This window comes from Sinohyriopsis cumingii, unplaced genomic scaffold (genome assembly GCF_028554795.1).
Source record: "Sinohyriopsis cumingii isolate HCF-2022 unplaced genomic scaffold, ASM2855479v2 utg000426l, whole genome shotgun sequence".
Taxonomy (NCBI): domain Eukaryota; kingdom Metazoa; phylum Mollusca; class Bivalvia; order Unionida; family Unionidae; genus Sinohyriopsis; species Sinohyriopsis cumingii.
Genome location: NW_028315897.1, coordinates 2977690 through 2996825, shown reverse-complemented (window position 1 = coordinate 2996825; position 19136 = coordinate 2977690). Strand labels below are relative to the sequence as shown.

The 19136-nt window shown below is 35.6% G+C and overlaps 1 protein-coding gene and 2 long non-coding RNA genes across 3 annotated transcripts in view; 1 reads left to right on the top strand and 2 right to left on the bottom strand.

Moving 5' to 3' along the window:
- The window catches only part of LOC149774082 (uncharacterized), a 101439-nt gene extending 98959 nt beyond the window's left edge, over positions 1-2480 (bottom strand). Inside the window, exon 1 of the long non-coding RNA XR_016416975.1 lies at positions 1752-2480. This is a non-coding gene — a long non-coding RNA (uncharacterized LOC149774082). The remainder of the gene's footprint in view (positions 1-1751) is intronic.
- Positions 1312-12392, top strand: LOC149774081 (uncharacterized). The gene is made up of 2 exons (XM_089945720.1): positions 1312-1578; positions 8655-12392. Exons 1-2 carry the CDS (start codon positions 1394-1396, stop codon positions 8791-8793), a joined length of 324 nt encoding a protein of 107 aa, XP_089801846.1. The 5' UTR covers positions 1312-1393; the 3' UTR covers positions 8794-12392.
- A 1621-nt stretch (positions 12393-14013) lies between these two features.
- LOC149774080 (uncharacterized) lies at positions 14014-18615 on the bottom strand. Its single transcript, XR_016416974.1, has 2 exons — positions 18451-18615; positions 14014-15292 (listed from the first exon to the last, which is right to left on the bottom strand). It is a non-coding gene; the product is annotated as an uncharacterized LOC149774080 (long non-coding RNA).
- Positions 18616-19136: the final 521 nt, after the last annotated feature.

Genomic DNA, 19136 nt, shown 5'->3' with positions numbered 1-19136 from the left:
TTAATAGCAGGAATCCATAGTGTATGCTATAGACATGGACCAGACTGCACATGTATTAATAGCAGGAAGCCATAGTGTAATTGCTATAGATATGGACCAGACTGAACATGTAGGAATCCATAGTGTATGCTATTAGATATAGACCAGACTTAATGTGTATTAATAACAGGAAGCCAAATTAAATAAACTCCAAGGTTTTCATGACCCCAAGCTTGCGGGCCTTGTGTGATTACATCTTTTGCACCCTGGTAGGCTACTACTCATGGTTATTATAAGGCTGGGGATTTCGACAATTTCCAAGTGATGAATCCATGAGCAAGTACCCTTCCCCAGGATTTGTAACCGAAGTATGACTGATATTGTTGTGTGTCCCTCAACCAATTGTATATAGTCAAAACTTGGGATCTCTGCTCTTCACAAGTTAGGATCTAAGGACAAAATCTAGTTCCTTAGGGGCATGGGGCCTGGTTTGCATTGGATATACATGTGTCCTTCAGACCTATAATATGGTTGTTGTATCAATCTCAGCAGTATCCCCACAGGGCCTTCCCTTTGAGCAGGACCATAAATTGCAACCCAGGATTACATTACATATGTCATAGCCCTGACCTTGATGATTTCTAACGATCCAACTTTAATTTCTTCACTTACAATACTTGAAATATTGATATTACCCTCCCCCACCCCCACCCCCCCAAAAAACTAAACTATCCCAACAACTAGCCCCACCCAAAGGGTCATATTAAAAATGTTATACTATTTTGCACATGTAAAAAAGAATAATCATATCCGAAAGTTCAAGACCTTTCCTACATTTAAATGGCTTGCAATCAATTCAGGCAATAACCACCATAGCAGTGAAATATATTTCAAAGAGCGACTTTAGCAATCCATTTAAATTTGTAATATCATTCAGATATTAATGTTATGCAATAACTTCCTTAAAGACATATCCAACAATTAAATCAGTCTTTCCAGAACTACATCGGATAAAATCGGACGTTCACGACCAGTCATTTTCTCAAGAAAGTGCACAATATAGAATTCCAAGTTGTCTCGCGCAATATCTGGAAAATGGCATATTCCAAGTTGAAGCTCTATAGCAACAACATAGCAACAACAACAAACTGCAAGCCGTTTTGGGACAGACTCTGCATTTTCAAGTGATAGAAAATGATTTTCTAATATTATGCATTACCTGTATTTTGTAATATTCAAATAAGAAACTTTATCGATTATTATTTCAATGTTAGAAAATGTTGAAAATCTGAGTGACCGCTGTAATTTAACAATGAATGCTCCCATACTGAGTCGCTGTCATTAGAAAGCTTACAAGTTAAAATAATGTGCTAAGCATTCCGAAGACAGCAATTCCGTAAACAATGACTAGTACATGCAAACTGTATTTTTGGATGTAACAGCATATACAGTTAGATCCTTCAAAGAAATAGAGTCCTGGATAATTGACTCAGAAATGGTGATAGCTCAGATTCGCCTGGTTTTTGAAAACGAAGAATTAAAGATTCGTGACTCAAAAATGGGATATCGGAATAGTCCTGGGAGTCCTATAGCTCCAGTGTAAGTATTAAATAAGAACTGTATGCATTACAACACTTAGTACTAATATTAGTACCCTTACTCGTACCTCGTCAACCACAACAAATCAAGTTGAGGTTACGACATCGTAGCTATACAACACTTAATACCACAGGGGCTCGTTACAAAGAAAATCAAGGGATGGGGGTTCTTACCTGTAATAATATAACACAAGGGAAGACACCGGTCCGCACCCCTCGGCAGTTCCAGCACTGTTAGTTTATCCTAATTGCGTCTGCTAATTTCCAACTTAGGCCAGTCGTAATCAAGAATAGTTCAATTTTCAAAACACCTCGACACACTGCGTTCAATTTGTGATATAATGGAGAAAATGCAATAATTGTTCGCCGATCTTGACGTCTGGACAACTACCCTACTCACAATGCAATTTTGCATTCGGACAGTCTTGGATTTCATCATTGACAGAAAGGTAAGATCCGAACAAACTCGAGTGTGTATAAAATATTGAACACAACTTTACATTTAGATAATTAGCAGTATATACGCTTATAATCGAATTTTACCATGACACAATAAAAGTGTCCATTTCTGTGTTCGATTTCGTCTGCTTGTATTTACCGTGAAATTGCACACTCGAGTTTGTTCGGATCTTACCTTTCGGTCAGTGGTGAAATCCAAGATTGTCCGAATGCAAAATTGCACTGTGAGTAGGGTAGTTGTCCAGACGTCAACATCGGCGAACAATTATTGAATTTTCTCCATTATATCACAAATTGAACGAAGTGTGTCGAGCTGATTCAAAAATTGAACTATTCTTGATTACGACTGGCCTAAGTTGGAAATTAGCAGACGCAGTTAGGATAAACTAGCAGTGTTGGAACTGCCGAGGGGTGTGGACCGGTGTCTTCCCTTGTGTTATATTATTACAGGTTAGAACCCCCATCCCTTAATTTTCTTTGTAACTAGCCCCTGTGCTTAATACAGTATTTTTGAAAACTATTTTAATATAAAATAAACAATAGCATCGTGACAAGTTACTGTATGTTAATAATGTATTGCATTGAAGAGATGACTTGATGAACAACATTGTGAATCTGAATAAGCCTCTCCTTTTGTTCACAGATTTTATTTCCTTCACATTGGTGTCTACTGTCCCAGTTACAAAACCAATGATGTCCACAAAGTGAATGACTGGCTTGTTGGTGCTAATTTTAGTTATTGGTATTTGTCTACCTCTTGACATTTGTTTCAAACAGTTTTTATATCATTTGCTTTTTGCTCCAAAACATTCCTTCCTTCCACATTAGTTGCAGAATCCATGGCTGTCTCGAGTCTGGTAACCTCAGAAAACTGCAAATGAGTACTTCATTAACAAATAGTTGGTCTGAGTGCACTTTGCAGACTAGGAACAAGCAGCACATATATGTGACATCATTTTTGTTTCTTAGCCAGGGTTAGACCAATAAGTAGGTCTCCACTTTTTCTTTATCTTCTGCTGTCAGAAAAAAAAAAAAAAAGCAGAAACCTACTTCTTGGTCTAAGCCAGGGAAGTTTCCATATCCAATCTGGCTTCCATCATCTTTTCATTAACTTCTGACCATCATTAACCAGATCAGACTTGTTCTGACATCACATCTGAGTCTTCTTTCATAGCTCACATGAGCTGCTTGATGGATTTATAAATAAAATCCTTCGCAAAAAAAAAAAAAAAAAAATTCCTAATAACCACGTTGGATACTCAAGATAACTGAATATAATACACATCTTGTTAATTGGAAATATATACCACTCTGAAAGTTAGCTTCATTAGTGATGATGTGTAATATTTCATTACTAGCACTCATTTATCTTGGTCCTAAGCAAAAACATTGTATTGTTCAATGTCTATGATGACTTGCTGTATTCCATAATGGTCAAGATTAGCAACCTTCCAATGAACAAACAATGTAATTTTCCAGCAGCGGGGTGTCAGGAAAGGTCCATGGAATTTGTTGAAAAAAGATTTGTGCTCTCAAATAGCTTGACTATAAGACTATTGCACAGGTTTATACCAAACAAAATCCAGAGGTCTTGGAAACGCATAACAATGCATATTTGGATGCATTTTTTTATCTGGGACACAGAAAATCACTTACGCAGGAGTCCTCCATATGCATACAATAGCTGGGCGGCTTATAAGAGTACATCAAAATAATATGATGCAATAGCTGGGCATCTAGACCAACAAGTAGGTCTCTGCTTTTTTTCTTCTTCTGACATTGCTGGTAAATGTCAGAAAAATAAGCAGACACCCAAGAATTTGACTAGCGGCTGAATGGTGGGAAAATAAGCTGATCAGGCAGAAAGGTCCTGCAGAGATGTACATGTGGTCATTTTTATAAGAGTACATCAAATAAACAAATTTAGCTTTCATTGTGTTCATTTACTAATGTAGCAGAATAAGTAGTGCGTGTGACCTCAAAATCAAGACACGTCAATTTTTAGACAAAATGCCATTTGCAAATTTGGATAAGTATTTGGTGTTAAACAGCAAGTTGACAAATATTTTAATGAGATACAGAAGAGTGCTGAGGTTTCTAGAACTGATAGTTCGGATGGAAGAGTAACCAAGTGTGAGTAAGTGGGTGATGACTGGCTTAGTGTTTGGAATAAGACCTTTCCTTGTATTGACCAAATTCAGTCTTACTCTAAAGGACAGACAAGAGCTGTATGTCACGGGTGTGAAGAATTTGGAAAATTTAACTCAATGACAACCACAGGTTCTTCACATCTGGACATTTAGCCACTTCTGGTATGGCCCAGTATGCTTATGGAACTGCAACTTTTGCTGGTGGGAGGCTTAATTTTACCTAAATAGGAGTCCTGAACTCATAGTTTTAAAATCATAGCGAGACCTCTGAAAATCCCATTACATTCATTGTATTATGTGAAAATAAATTAATGATCTTAAAACCCCAAATTTAAGTATTAGATGGTTGGTCTCATCTGCTAACTGACATTCTGATTCAGTTGTGGGGGGCCCTGAGTGGTCTAAAGTACTCACTGTTACTGATCACTGCCATTCACCTCTGTCTGCATGGGTTCGATTTGCAGGCTCGGCTAACATGGGTACATGAGAAAGCTTACCAGTGGCTTCTGGTGGGTTGGTGGTTCTTCCCGGGGTTTACCAGGGTTCATCCTCCACCAGTTATACTGGCCACCAAGTATTGCCTATCTTGTGCTGAAAAATGGTGTTAAATCCTAAAAGAACAACATCATTCAGATTTGGGTTTTGATCATGTGGCAAAACAAACCCCCAAAACAGGAGCTTTTGTTGATTATGATGTACTGCAATAATGCAGATAAAAGTCAGCAACCAAAACAAATATGTCTGCCAGGATTAAGATGTAATGCTTTGATAGCAATTTATTTTTAATTTAATTTTTAAATATTGAAACATGAATATCAGGATTTTTAAAACAATTCCTTTCACACTATTTGATACATTTGTTTTTAAGATTTGTTCAACAGTACTATATATACATTTAATGAGCACATTCATGAATCATACTAAAATGCCAGTCTTTTCCAGGGTATATGCATACCTCCCCCCCATGCCTTAGCCCCATGGTCATACATTATAAATTGTTGAGATCCACATCCTTTATCCATTCATGCGTATCACTCACTGTGACTGAAATGAAAAATTCAGATATACAGTTATGTTTGGACCATGTACCTGTTTTGAGACATGTGACATGACACTGGTGGCACACATTTTGAATGGGTGGAGTGAAAAAAGTTGAAGACCGGGATGTGTTATGCAAGCTTTCCACAGTCAGACCGTTTGTGAGAAATGACTTATGGAGAGTGAGAAAAGTGACTCACAGGATAGGTGGACTCTTAATAGAGGTTCATTTCTTGCATATCTTCATTTCATTGACTTTGAAGCATTTGTTGTTTAAGACAGGTGATTGCTTAAGACAGATTAGACGTTGTTATCAAATGACTTTAGATTTCTTGTTTCACTTTCTTCAGTAGATGAAGCCTGGTCACCATGCATCAAGATGAATTCATGTTCAGTGACATTGTGATAGAGATAATCTGAAAAGGTTGGACCCAGAAAGATATTCTGGACACTGGTCAGCTGTTGTGTGCAGAAGTGTATACCATGCAGATTGATCAATATATGAAACTCCAGGAATGTTGGCATTCATTTTTTCCTTACTTTACTTGAATACAAATCATTTCTTGCCACTGTGATTAATGGTTTCTTCCCACCAGGTGACTAATGCTAGTTTCGTGCAAGTCATCTCTTCCCACTATGTGACTAATGCTAGTTGCAGATAAGTTATCTCTTCACACCATGATGTGACAAATGTTAGTTGCATAAAAGTCATCTCTTCACATTTTGTCACAAATTTTAGTTATATAGAAGTCATCTCCTCCCACTGTGACTAAAGCCAGTTACATACAAGTTATTTCTTCACAGTTTTGCGCTAAACATTCATGAAATATTACATAGACATGTGATCAAAAAGAAAGGTCAGATTTTAACAGATCAGGAGATTGGCAAAATTTGGTCTTGAGTTTTGACAGCCACTTTAATAGAAGGATGATTTTTATCGACCTGATTTTTATCATGAAAATGAGTAAAAATTTCAACTACCAAACACATTTCCATTTTGTTATTTTAAAATATGCATATAATATATTATCAATCCTTTCACATAAGCTCCTGCCATTCCTACTCTCCTTGTATGGATCACAAACAATTTTAGCATTTCTTGGAGATCACCTGGATTATATTAATTTTGTACAGCAAGCAATTTTCCTCAAAATGGAAAATATACTTTTGGTGTCTGCATTGGAATGTGGCAGTGTTAATGTAATTCTGCAGACTCCACCAAAAATGTTAAACTGTTTCCTGCTAAGCCTTGTAATATGTAAGTAAATGATCCTAGTGGACTCTGTTGATGCAGTTATCAACTTGTTCCATACTAAACAAGAATTACTTAAAACTTTTTCAGTATTTAATATTTATTTTTTGGCAGCGGAACCATTCATTGTATATTATACATGTACACTAAAATCGTCAATTTGCATCTAATAGTTTGAGTATGAGCTCCAGTCACCATCTGATCTGGCTGTATTCATAATAGTAATTTGATACCATACTCCTTAAGTTTCTAAATTGTATAACTTGTATTTAAATATTTACAATATAAAATCCATATAAACTCAGTTTAGCTTCAAATTAAAAAAAACTATTATTTAGAGTGCTACGTTGTTGTCATTGTAGGTAATCTCCAGAGATTACACTTTATTAATAAGTACATGTGCACTTCTATAATTTGTTGGCATTTGCTCTGATCTTTTCTCTAGATAATCATTGTTATTATGTTAAATTCAAAGATATGACACTCTTGCCAGCATGTGCAAAGGCATCACTGGTTAAGAAACTTATATGAGTAAGAAAACTATATGAGTAAACACCTGGCATTATGCTATACTGTAAATAGTCACATGAATTAGCATCATTAAATGAAACAAAGATTGAAAACATTTTCCAAGTAGAACATGTTAAAAAAATAAGGAAAACTGAATCAAAATAGATACATTAATTAGTAAATAACATGAATTGCCTTGAACGTTTGGCATAAGGAATAAAGATGGGATATAATGAATTTGGTACATTAATGGTAGTTATAGACCTTGAGACACCTGTTTACCCTGCATTAAGCTACATGTGTCTTTACAGGGTACAATAAAAACAAAGCTCAAGGAAGACTTTATGGTTTTATTGTTCAGTAGTAATTAAATTAACAACTGTCAGCTCTGTAATGACCTAACATGTTTCAAAACTAAAGAAAACAATTTTATTTTTTGTTCTTGAAGAATACACCATATCTTGTCAAATTATTAAGTCAGGATCTTGTTTAAACCAGATCACAGTCATGTGATCACAGGCAGTATTAACATAAATATATGACACTGGGATCAAGTTGGGATAAACCCCTTATCAGTGATGGACTGGATATACCCCTTATCAGTGAGGGACTGGATAAACCCCTTATCATTGAGGGACTGGATACACCCCTTATCAGTGAGGGACTGTATACACCCCTTATCTTGGGAGGGATGGGATACACCCTTTATCTTGGGAGGGACTGGATACACCCCTTATCAGTGAAGGACTGGATACACCCCTTATCAGTGAGAGACTGGATACACCCTTTATCTTGGGAGGGACTGGATACACCCCTTATCTGTGTGGGACTGGACATACCCCTTATCTTGGGAGGAAAACACTCTAAGCTAGGAGGATTACATGCATGCATAATTATATACTCACATGTAAGTAGAGTCCAAATGCAATTGTAGATCCAATAGACCCAGATCTGCCATTGTTTAATGTGACAGCAGATTTAGGCTTGAGTTATAAATGAGGACATGCAGTCATTGTCCAACAATTGTAGATCCAATAGACCCAGATCTGCCATTGTGTAATGAAAAAGCAATATCTTGATTTACATGCATCAAACATGTGATTCAGTAAGTTCATTGCTTAATGTGCAGATTTTGCATCAGTAATTGTTCATGAGGTAAAATGCTATGGAATTTAGAAATTGTGTATCCCTCTCACACCTAATCCACACCATAATTACAAAAGACTTCTAACACCCTAATCCACACCATAATTGCAATAGCCCTATCACACATTATCCACATAATAATTGCAATAGCCCTATCACACATAATCCACACCATAATTGCAACGGCATTGTCAAACCTTATCCATGCCATAATTACAATAGCTCCCTCACACCTAATCCACACCATAATTACAATAGTCCCCTCACACATAATCCACACCATAATTACAATAGCCCTCTCTAAGCCATACCATACCATACTTACAACAGCACTCTGACACCTAAACCATACCATAATTACAACAGTCCTATCACCCTTAATCCACACCATAATTACAATAGCTCAATAATGTATAAGGAATACAACTAAACATAATTCAACTGCAGACAACACAGATTATCTGAGATGACTACATCAGTTTCCTCTTTAAGATGTATAATAAAACTTTGTTATTTTTACAGATGGGGGTTCATCACACATGGCTGTATTGATGGCTCCAGTGACTTGATTACTTATCTGAGGTGTGGGACAGCTAATACAGACTGTACATTCCTGAATATGTGCAAGGGTGTGCATCCTATGTTGTGTCATCCTGGGTGATTTCAGTGTTGGAGGGTATAGAAAAAAATCTTAAATCTTATAAGGAAATGAAGAGCCATATTCGAGTGAAGATCTGTTTACAGTCTTAGAATTGAACAACTATGGTGCTATATTCACCATCAAATAATATTGAATTGACTCTGTGTTTTACATTGTTGAGGGATAAATGATTTTGACCCAGATGACCTAAAACAAGGAATGAGGCCGGTCAAAAACTCAAGACTAGAAGACTTCAGAAGGGGATGGAATGAGAACAAACTAATATGTGAAGGACACAGATCACTGCATCAACTATGACATCTGGCATACCGTACCACATGGATTTCAACTACAGATCACTGCATCAAGTATGACACCTGGCATACCTCACCACATGGATTTCAACTACAGATCACTGCATAAAGTATGACATCTGGCATACCTCACCATATGGATTTCAACTACAGATCACTGCATAAAGTATGACATCTGGCATACCTCACCATATGGATTTCAACTACAGATCACTGCATAAAGTATGACATCTGGCATACCTCACCATATGGATTTCAACTACAGATCACTGCATAAAGTATGACATCTGGCATACCTCACCATATGGATTTCAACTACAGATCACTGCATCAAATATGACATCTGGCATACCTCACCATATGGATTTCAACTACAGATCACTGCATCAAGTATGACACCTGGCATACCTCACCAGATGGATTTCAACTACAGATCACTGCATCAAATATGACTTCTGGCATACCTCACCACGTGGATTTCAACTACAGATCACTGCATCAAATATGACATCTGGCATACCTCACCACGTGGATTTCAACTACAGATCACTGCATCAAATATGACATTTGGCATACCTCACCATATGGATTTCAACTATAGATCACTGCATCAAATATGACATTTGGCATACCTCACCATATGGATTTCAACTACAGATCACTGCATAAAGTATGACATCTGGCATACCTCACCATATGGATTTCAACTACAGATCACTGCATCAAGTATGACACCTGGCATACCTCACCAGATGGATTTCAACTACAGATCACTGCATCAAATATGACTTCTGGCATACCTCACCACGTGGATTTCAACTACAGATCACTGCATCAAATATGGCATCTGGCATACCTCACCACGTGGATTTCAACTACAGATCACTGCATCAAATATGACATTTGGCATACCTCACCATATGGATTTCAACTACAGATCACTGCATCAAATATGACACCTGGCATACCTCACCATATGGATTTCAACTACAGATCACTGCATCAAATATGACATCTGGCATACCTCACCATATGGATTTCAACTACAGATCACTGCATCAAATATGACATCTGGCATACCTCACCATATGGATTTCAACTACAGATCACTGCATAAAGTATGACATCTGGCATACCTCACCATATGGATTTCAACTACAGATCACTGCATAAAGTATGACATCTGGCATACCTCACCATATGGATTTCAACTACAGATCACTGCATAAAGTATGACATCTGGCATACCTCACCATATGGATTTCAACTACAGATCACTGCATCAAATATGACATCTGGCATACCTCACCATATGGATTTCAACTACAGATCACTGCATCAAGTATGACACCTGGCATACCTCACCAGATGGATTTCAACTACAGATCACTGCATCAAATATGACTTCTGGCATACCTCACCACGTGGATTTCAACTACAGATCACTGCATCAAATATGACATCTGGCATACCTCACCACGTGGATTTCAACTACAGATCACTGCATCAAATATGACATTTGGCATACCTCACCATATGGATTTCAACTATAGATCACTGCATCAAATATGACATTTGGCATACCTCACCATATGGATTTCAACTACAGATCACTGCATAAAGTATGACATCTGGCATACCTCACCATATGGATTTCAACTACAGATCACTGCATCAAGTATGACACCTGGCATACCTCACCAGATGGATTTCAACTACAGATCACTGCATCAAATATGACTTCTGGCATACCTCACCACGTGGATTTCAACTACAGATCACTGCATCAAATATGGCATCTGGCATACCTCACCACGTGGATTTCAACTACAGATCACTGCATCAAATATGACATTTGGCATACCTCACCATATGGATTTCAACTACAGATCACTGCATCAAATATGACACCTGGCATACCTCACCATATGGATTTCAACTACAGATCACTGCATCAAATATGACATCTGGCATACCTCACCATATGGATTTCAACTACAGATCACTGCATCAAATATGACATCTGGCATACCTCACCATATGGATTTCAACTACAGATCACTGCATCAAATATGACATCTGGCATACCTCACCATATGGATTTCAACTACAGATCACTGCATCCTCACCACATTGATATTAAATACAGAGCAACATTCAAACTATTTTGTCAAATACCAATTCTAGAATAGAGTCTGGATCATATGCTTTCTATGTTTTATAAAGAGTCTGAAAGATCTGGAGGAAAAAGCACCTGCAAGTCCTGGATCTGATTGAGATGATCTGTCAGCTTTGTTGTTGGAGATCAGCAAAGAGAGCCTTGGCAGATAAACATTCATTAAATGCTTGGATTATTAGAGATACTCAGTTTGCCATAATGATGGAAATGTAATAAAGATTTGGAAGATGCTATATTTGTTTGAGGTTGCCCAATCCCAGTATGTTTTAATTTGTTATGTGAAATTATACAGGAGTCCTGTTCAGTTTGTGTATAACCAATAATTTGTTTACTTTTCTGAGAAAAAATGTAACTTCTGATCTTGTATTGCTTTGCCAAGACTAAATTGGCAGACACAGCTCTAATAATGGACCATTTGCTTAAGGACTGTAAGTGTTTTATGTTTATATGATAAAGAATAACACTCCCATTGATATTTCATTTTTTAATTGGAATTAGGTCCAATCAACATGTCCACACATTATTATAAGCCTGTATTAGGATACATACTGCAATGTGACCCATGGATTGCCAGTGTTTTAATCAGAAATTTCCTAGTGCCTGTGGGTGGCAAAATTACTTTTTATGAGAAGAGGCTTTCGTCAAGATTAGTAAAATCATAATAAAATCTATAAATTTAGACTAAAATGTACACTGATGTTTTCTTCATAAATTGTAATCAGACAAATTGAATTTGAACAGAAGATAAAACAACTTAAATGTAACAATGTTGACAGGCTTTTGTAACAAGAAAGAATCAAGATAAGAAAGCAAGTTGACAACCCTTTTTTGCACAGGGGACTAATCTGCTGATATTTTATTCAGGTTATGATTAAATGATAACATGTCGGAAATATGTAATTAAACAACATTAAATATAAATTAATACAAATATTTCTTGCAACACCAATTTAATTGGTGATATTAGAACATTCAAGAGTATTCAAATTTATTCAAAACATTCTATACTTTTGGATTTGTGATAGAACATATATGATTATTTGGGACTTTTAATTCAAAATACATGTACTGTGTCTTTTGAGTTTTCACTTTGTATTCTACAGAAATAAATTATTTGTTGAATTGTATTAAGCTTGTAAGTTTCACTTCCTTTTGTTACTTAATTTAAGACCAGTGGGTCGTAACAGCTTGTATCATCAAGATCTATAATCTACTTTGATTATGAGCTACGATCTCTGCATATTAATGAGGAGATATTCCATATGATTTGCTGAACTTTTTAACACTTGAAAAATGATTTATCATATATCAAATATGTTGCATTCTGTGATTTCCGTGATCCATCCTCGACCTTGCTATCATGGTCATGAACTTGGAAGATTACTGGTAGGTTTTAGTTTAAATATTTTCTTTTTCATATTTCTTTAATTCATTGATGGATTATTTGAGGCAAGTCATTCTGATGCAAAGAAATTTATTATGCAACACATCTCCATATGTTTTTTACCTTAAGGTCAAGGCCAGATTCATAATATACAGCATGAACATTGATTTTGACATTAAGGTCATGACCTTCTTGTTAAATGTAACATTTTTGTATGTTATTGCCAACCACTGACACAAGATCAGGCATGATTTTGGGTGTGATTTATGCAAATGATGCATCCAGATAATGGGAATGGATCAGGCATGTTTGCTATCATTGCCAAGGGTGTATCACTCCAAACATAGTGTTCTATTCAGAGTGCATGTTGTAAGTTTATTTGATTATCTCCAAAGTTTAACTACAAGACTCTTTCAAATAATCATTAATAACAATTAGTTTGTACATTGCTAGCTCTAAAACTCCATTTCTGCTTTTCTTATTGTGGAGAATTTAGAATTAAGGTCAGGGTATGGCAATTGACTTTGGTTGTGAATTATTTTTGCATTGATTTTAGGAAAAGAAAATTGTTATGGTATTAGAAAACCTCTTTTTTGAACCATGTTCACTCGAGTTACTATACAAATTGGTTACAGACCTGTTGTTTCCAGTATGGAATTTTCCAACAGCTTAAATAGTCTTTCATAATAAAGCAATACATAAGCAATGGCTTGTTCTTGGTCAAATTGATACAGAACTACTGTGAGGTTGTCTCAATAACCAGACTTTCACGATTTGGCAAATTTGCTTAAACTGTTATTTCAGCTGACTTTAGCTCAGTCCCCACTATAATACATTTTCAGTCAAGTCAGTAACAAAGTCCCCACTATAATACATTTTCAGTCAAGTCAGTAGCAAAGTCCCCACTATAAGACATTTTCAGACATTTTCAGTCAAGTCAGTAGCAAAGTCCCCACTGTAAGACATTTTCAGTCAAGTCAGTAGCAAAGACCCCACTATAATACATTTTCAGTCAAGTCAGTAGCAACGTCCCCACTATAATACACAAAAAGTCCCCACTATTAGACATTTTCAGTTGAGTCAGAAGCAAAGTCCCCACTATAAGACATTTTAAGTAAAGTCAATAGCAAAGTTCCCACTATAAGACAAAAAGTCCACACTATAAGACTATTTCAGTCAAGTCTGTATCAGTCAAAGTCCCCATTATAAGAAATGTCCAGTCATGTCTGTATCAAAGTCCCCACAATAAGACATTTTCATTAAAGTCAGAAGAACACAGTTGTAAGCCTTTTCTATTGTCATTTGTTACAAAATGCTGCAAAATGTTGTACTTTGAATATGAAAAGAAAAAAGGCAAAATCATATTAAATTGACTTGTTTGTTTATTCAGATCTCAAATTATTTCATGTAAAGCAATGTTTTCCAGCAGGTCCTGATGTCAGCCATAGCTCAGTTTCTGTAATAATCTTCTCCTTACTCCTTGGATCAGTAGTACTGATGTTAGGTAGCATCTGCATCGTGTCTTACTTTATAGTTTCCATTTACACTTTGATGTTAGGTAGCATCTGCATCATGTCTTACTTTATAGTTTCCATTTACACATTGATGTTAGGTAGCATCTGCATCATGTCTTACTTTATAGTTTCCATTTACACTTTGATGCTAGGTAGCATCTGCATGGTGTCTTACTTTATAGTTTCCATTTACACTTTGATGTTCTTCATAGGTGTAACTTGACACATTTAGTCAGCTTTGCATTACACTAAGGACAGCTCAATTATACTTCATTAAACTTAACATGAAACCAGTTGAACATTATCCTATCAATCCAGCACAAATAACTACTACGGTGTTCATCCTGAAATAATTATTGTGTTGGTCTTTCTGTTTTATCACACTTCTTCCAAAAAGACGGCTTATTTGTAGTCAATGTATCAAAAGCCATCATATGATCATGTACGACATTGGATCTCTTTATTATTTATAAGACCTAGCAAAAAGCATCCTGCACGTGGCATAAACTATCTAGATTGCAACATTAGAGTAATCAACAGCTTGTTGTGTACACATGTTAGCCTTAACACAATTACTCAGCCATGCATAGTTGCACTGACTGCAGCAACTACTGGAGAAGGTCTGGTCCCAGATAGACTGGTTCTGGCTGATATCTGTATTGCATGGAAAAAAAAGCATAACACTACTGTAATTTTTCTTTTGCTTCAGTTTTTCACAAATAAACTTAAGTTTCAAAAGTGATAGGTTTTAACTATAAAATAGTATGTGCTTTAGTCGGCCTTAAATCTGGTGTATTTGTCCTACTGCCGATAGAATCACAAAAAATGTTAAAGCCAAGTGAACACTAATTATAGGTAACTTGGGTCATGTGTTCTCCATTACAAGGTCAGATGCTTCACTTTTGTACACAAAGTTGTCAGCTTTTGAAAGATGATAAGACAACAATCTTCATAACGGCAGGGGATACAGATTAGCTATTTGCTAATATCTGCACTTCATTCACATAACTGAAGTTTTCTCAGGCAAATTAGATTTTTCAGCAGGCCAATGGACACCACTTAGAACACACATGCAGGTGGAGCCAGTTCTGAAATCCGATGGGTGTTGGGCTATCAGATGTTTTTACCACTGCAAGAGAAATGTCATGCTTTCTATATAATACTCAGTAAAATATGTCTGTAGTTTTTCAGTATGACAGTCAATATTATCTAAAAGGATTTACAAGTAAAACAGGGACATGCAGAACTTTATTATTGATTGGAACCTTTAGATCCACATCACATGATGGTATTGCACAGCATGTTGTAAAATATCCACAACAAAAAAGATGTTAGCAAGGCATGTAATAAAATGTCCACATGTAATGTTTTCAAGTATGTAATAAGACATCTGTATCACATGATGTTTGCCCAACATGAAATAAAACATCCACATCACCTGATGTGTGTACAACATGTGATAAAACATCCACATAACCTGATGTTTGTACAACATGTAATAAAACATCCACAGAACCTGATGTCGGAACATGTTATAAAACATCCACATCACCTGATGTTTGCACAACATGTTGTAAAACATCCTCAACAAAAAAGATGTTAGCAAAGCATGTAATAAAATGTCCACATGTAATGTTTTCAAGCATACATGAAAAGAAACATCCACTTCACCTTATGTTTGTACAACATGTGATAAAACATCCACATAACCTGATGTTTGCACATGATGCAATTAAACACCCACATGACATGATGTTTGAACAACATATGATAAAACATCCACATCACCTGATGTTTGCACAACGTGTAATAAAACATCGACATCACATAATAAAGCTTGCACATGTAATAAACCATCCATATCACACAAAGGAATTTGCAAAGCGTTTAATAAAACATGAACACAATAATAAAGTCAGCATATCATGCAAAAATACATAACATAATTAAGCTAGGAAAGCATGTAATAAAACATCCACATCACATAATGAACAAATTAACATTACATATGAATACATGCACAGCATATTGAAAATACACAATGTATAATTAGAAATGTACATCTTATAACAAAGTACTGCAAGGCGGGTTTCTCCAATCCCAATTTGTTTGGTTTCCCCACCTCTTTTTAACTCTCATTTTCGTCAACCATCAACATTATTTTTTATTTTTTTTATATTTTGTTTTCTGTGTTGGAAAATGTATTACTGGGAGGGGGGCGTGTCTGGAAAGATCATTTTTTTTAATAAAAGAAAATCCTGGCTGGGTATTTCTGGACAGTGCAAACCCAGGAGACTGGAGACCTGACCAGGTAACCGTCCATATATATATATATATATATATATATATATATATATATATATATATATATATATCTATTTATATATGGTGTAACATGGTCGTATTACGGCCAGTGATGTAGGTCCTGCCGTTTACAACAACGATATGCAAATTACTTGCTGTGTTATTTGTTTGTATTTGTGCACATGTGTATGCACATTAGTAAAGATGTTTCCAGGCGACGAGGGCATCATGTGACATAATGTAGCAATCGCCTCAGTATTCTCTCTTTTGCGCGAGTTCAGAAGTGGCATTCATAAATAAAAATAAAAAAATATTCAGGACCCTAGTCAGGCATCAATCATCCAAGATTTGTTGGTTTTATTTAGAATTTATTTTAATGGATCATTTCAATAGTGCATGCAGATAACAAGGTTTTTCGTAAAATAAATAGCCATTTCTAGTTGAATACATTATGATTTGTTGCTGTATGAGATGGTTTAATGTAAATCAAAACTGTTGTTTCACATATTTCTGTTAAGAAACTTGACCTTGTATGACAGTTAATTTTCTTCATTTTGAATTTGCAGTTTTGCAGATTGTGATTTTCAAGTTGACACGTTCGTTTCCAATATTAAAGCTATTGCATGAGAAAATTTCAAAGCTACATTATTTTTTCTTGCTTTTTTTGGAAAATGTTTGACATCTCTCTCTCTCTTTCTCTCTATGTGAACATATTCATTTTTATATATTATTACAAGGAGTATGCCAGGGATAGGTATTCATTTTGATATATTATTACAAGGAATATGCCAGGGATAGGATTATTCATGTTGATATATTATTACAAGGAGTATGCCAGGGATAGGTATTCATGTTGATATATTATTACAAGGAGTATGCCAGGGATAGGATTATTCATGTTGATTTATTATTACAAGGACTATGCCAGGGATAGGTATTCATGTTGATATATTATTACAAGGAGTATACCAGGGATAGGTATTCATGTTGATATATTATTACAAGGAGTATGCCAGGGATACATATTCATGTTGATATATTATTACAAGGAGTATGCCAGGGATAGGATTACTCATTTTGATATATTATTACAAGGAATATGCCAGGGATAGGTATTCATGTTGATATATTATTACAAGGAGTATGCCAGGGATAGGTATTCATGTTGATATATTATTACAAGGAGTATGCCAGGGATAGGATTATTCATGTTGATTTATTATTACAAGGACTATGCCAGGGATAGGTATTCATGTTGATATATTATTACAAGGAGTATACCAGGGATAGGTATTCATGTTGATATATTATTACAAGGAGTATGCCAGGGATACATATTCATGTTGATATATTATTACAAGGAGTATGCCAGGGATAGGATTACTCATTTTGATATATTATTACAAGGAATATGCCAGGGATAGGTATTCATGTTGATATATTATTACAAGGAGTATGCCAGGGATAGGTATTCATGTTGATTTATTATTACAAGGACTATGCCAGGGATAGGTATTCATGTTGATATATTATTACAAGGAGTATGCCAGGGATAGGATTATTCATTAATGAAATATAATCATACTTTATATAATGGATGAATTACTGCTTTAGTTTTCATCTCGACTTTGTCATCCACCACCACGACTGTACTTAACTGACCTTGCCGAGACAAATGTAAGTTTGCATTCAGTATGATAACTGGCCAAGGTTGTGGAACATAGCTGTACTTCAGACTGTGGAGCTTAGAATTGTGAAATAATTGAATCAGAGGGTTCTGATCATCAAAGGATATTTGTGGCAAAATTTAAAACTAAACTCCCACCCACACATACCCCCACAAAAAACCCCAAAAACTACCCACCCCCCAAAAAAACAAAAGTAAAAAAATAACAAGAACAACCCCATAAGGACCTCCCAAAGAAAAACAAAGCAACAAAACAAAAAGAAAACCAACACAAAAAAAACAAAGTAAAAACAAACCATATCTGTACTTATGTTTGGTACTCAGATCGATGAAATATATCAAAAGTCGCTTAGATCTTCATTTATTGAAAAGTCAAACGTCGTCACATCATCTCACGGAATTTCTTTCCTATATCACTGAACAAGACATACTCCGAAATAAATGCATAATGATGATCAATGAAATCAACCTAGAACCAATCTGGCCTATGTACAACTTATGGAGAAGTAATACATTATGATACACGGAACATGCAATATACTACACAACATCACTATAGGACACACGGTACTAATTATACGGAAGAACTGTGAAGCAGTCTAGAAATGGGTGAAGAAATGATAGAGTATTTACAGGTTTGGTGGTCCATAATTGGTTAATAATGAAAATTAAAATTTTAGGAAAAATATCTTTTGAGAGCTTATCCTATATGTAATGTAAAAAAAATATTGACAAATTTCTACTGATGCAATTTTAGCATTTTTACAGGCTTGACTCAGGAGTACTCAATACTGAAAGTAGCACCTGATTCATTTGGTGCAGAATCAATAACACGTGTTTCATGCACATGTATGTAAACAAATTGCCGCGGGTCATATGGTGTTCTCCACACATAAGCTTGTACCAATGTTAGATGTGCACGAAAAATTATAGGTGTCATTATCAGCACCCATAAATTTTAAGTTATTGAATTTTGAATATG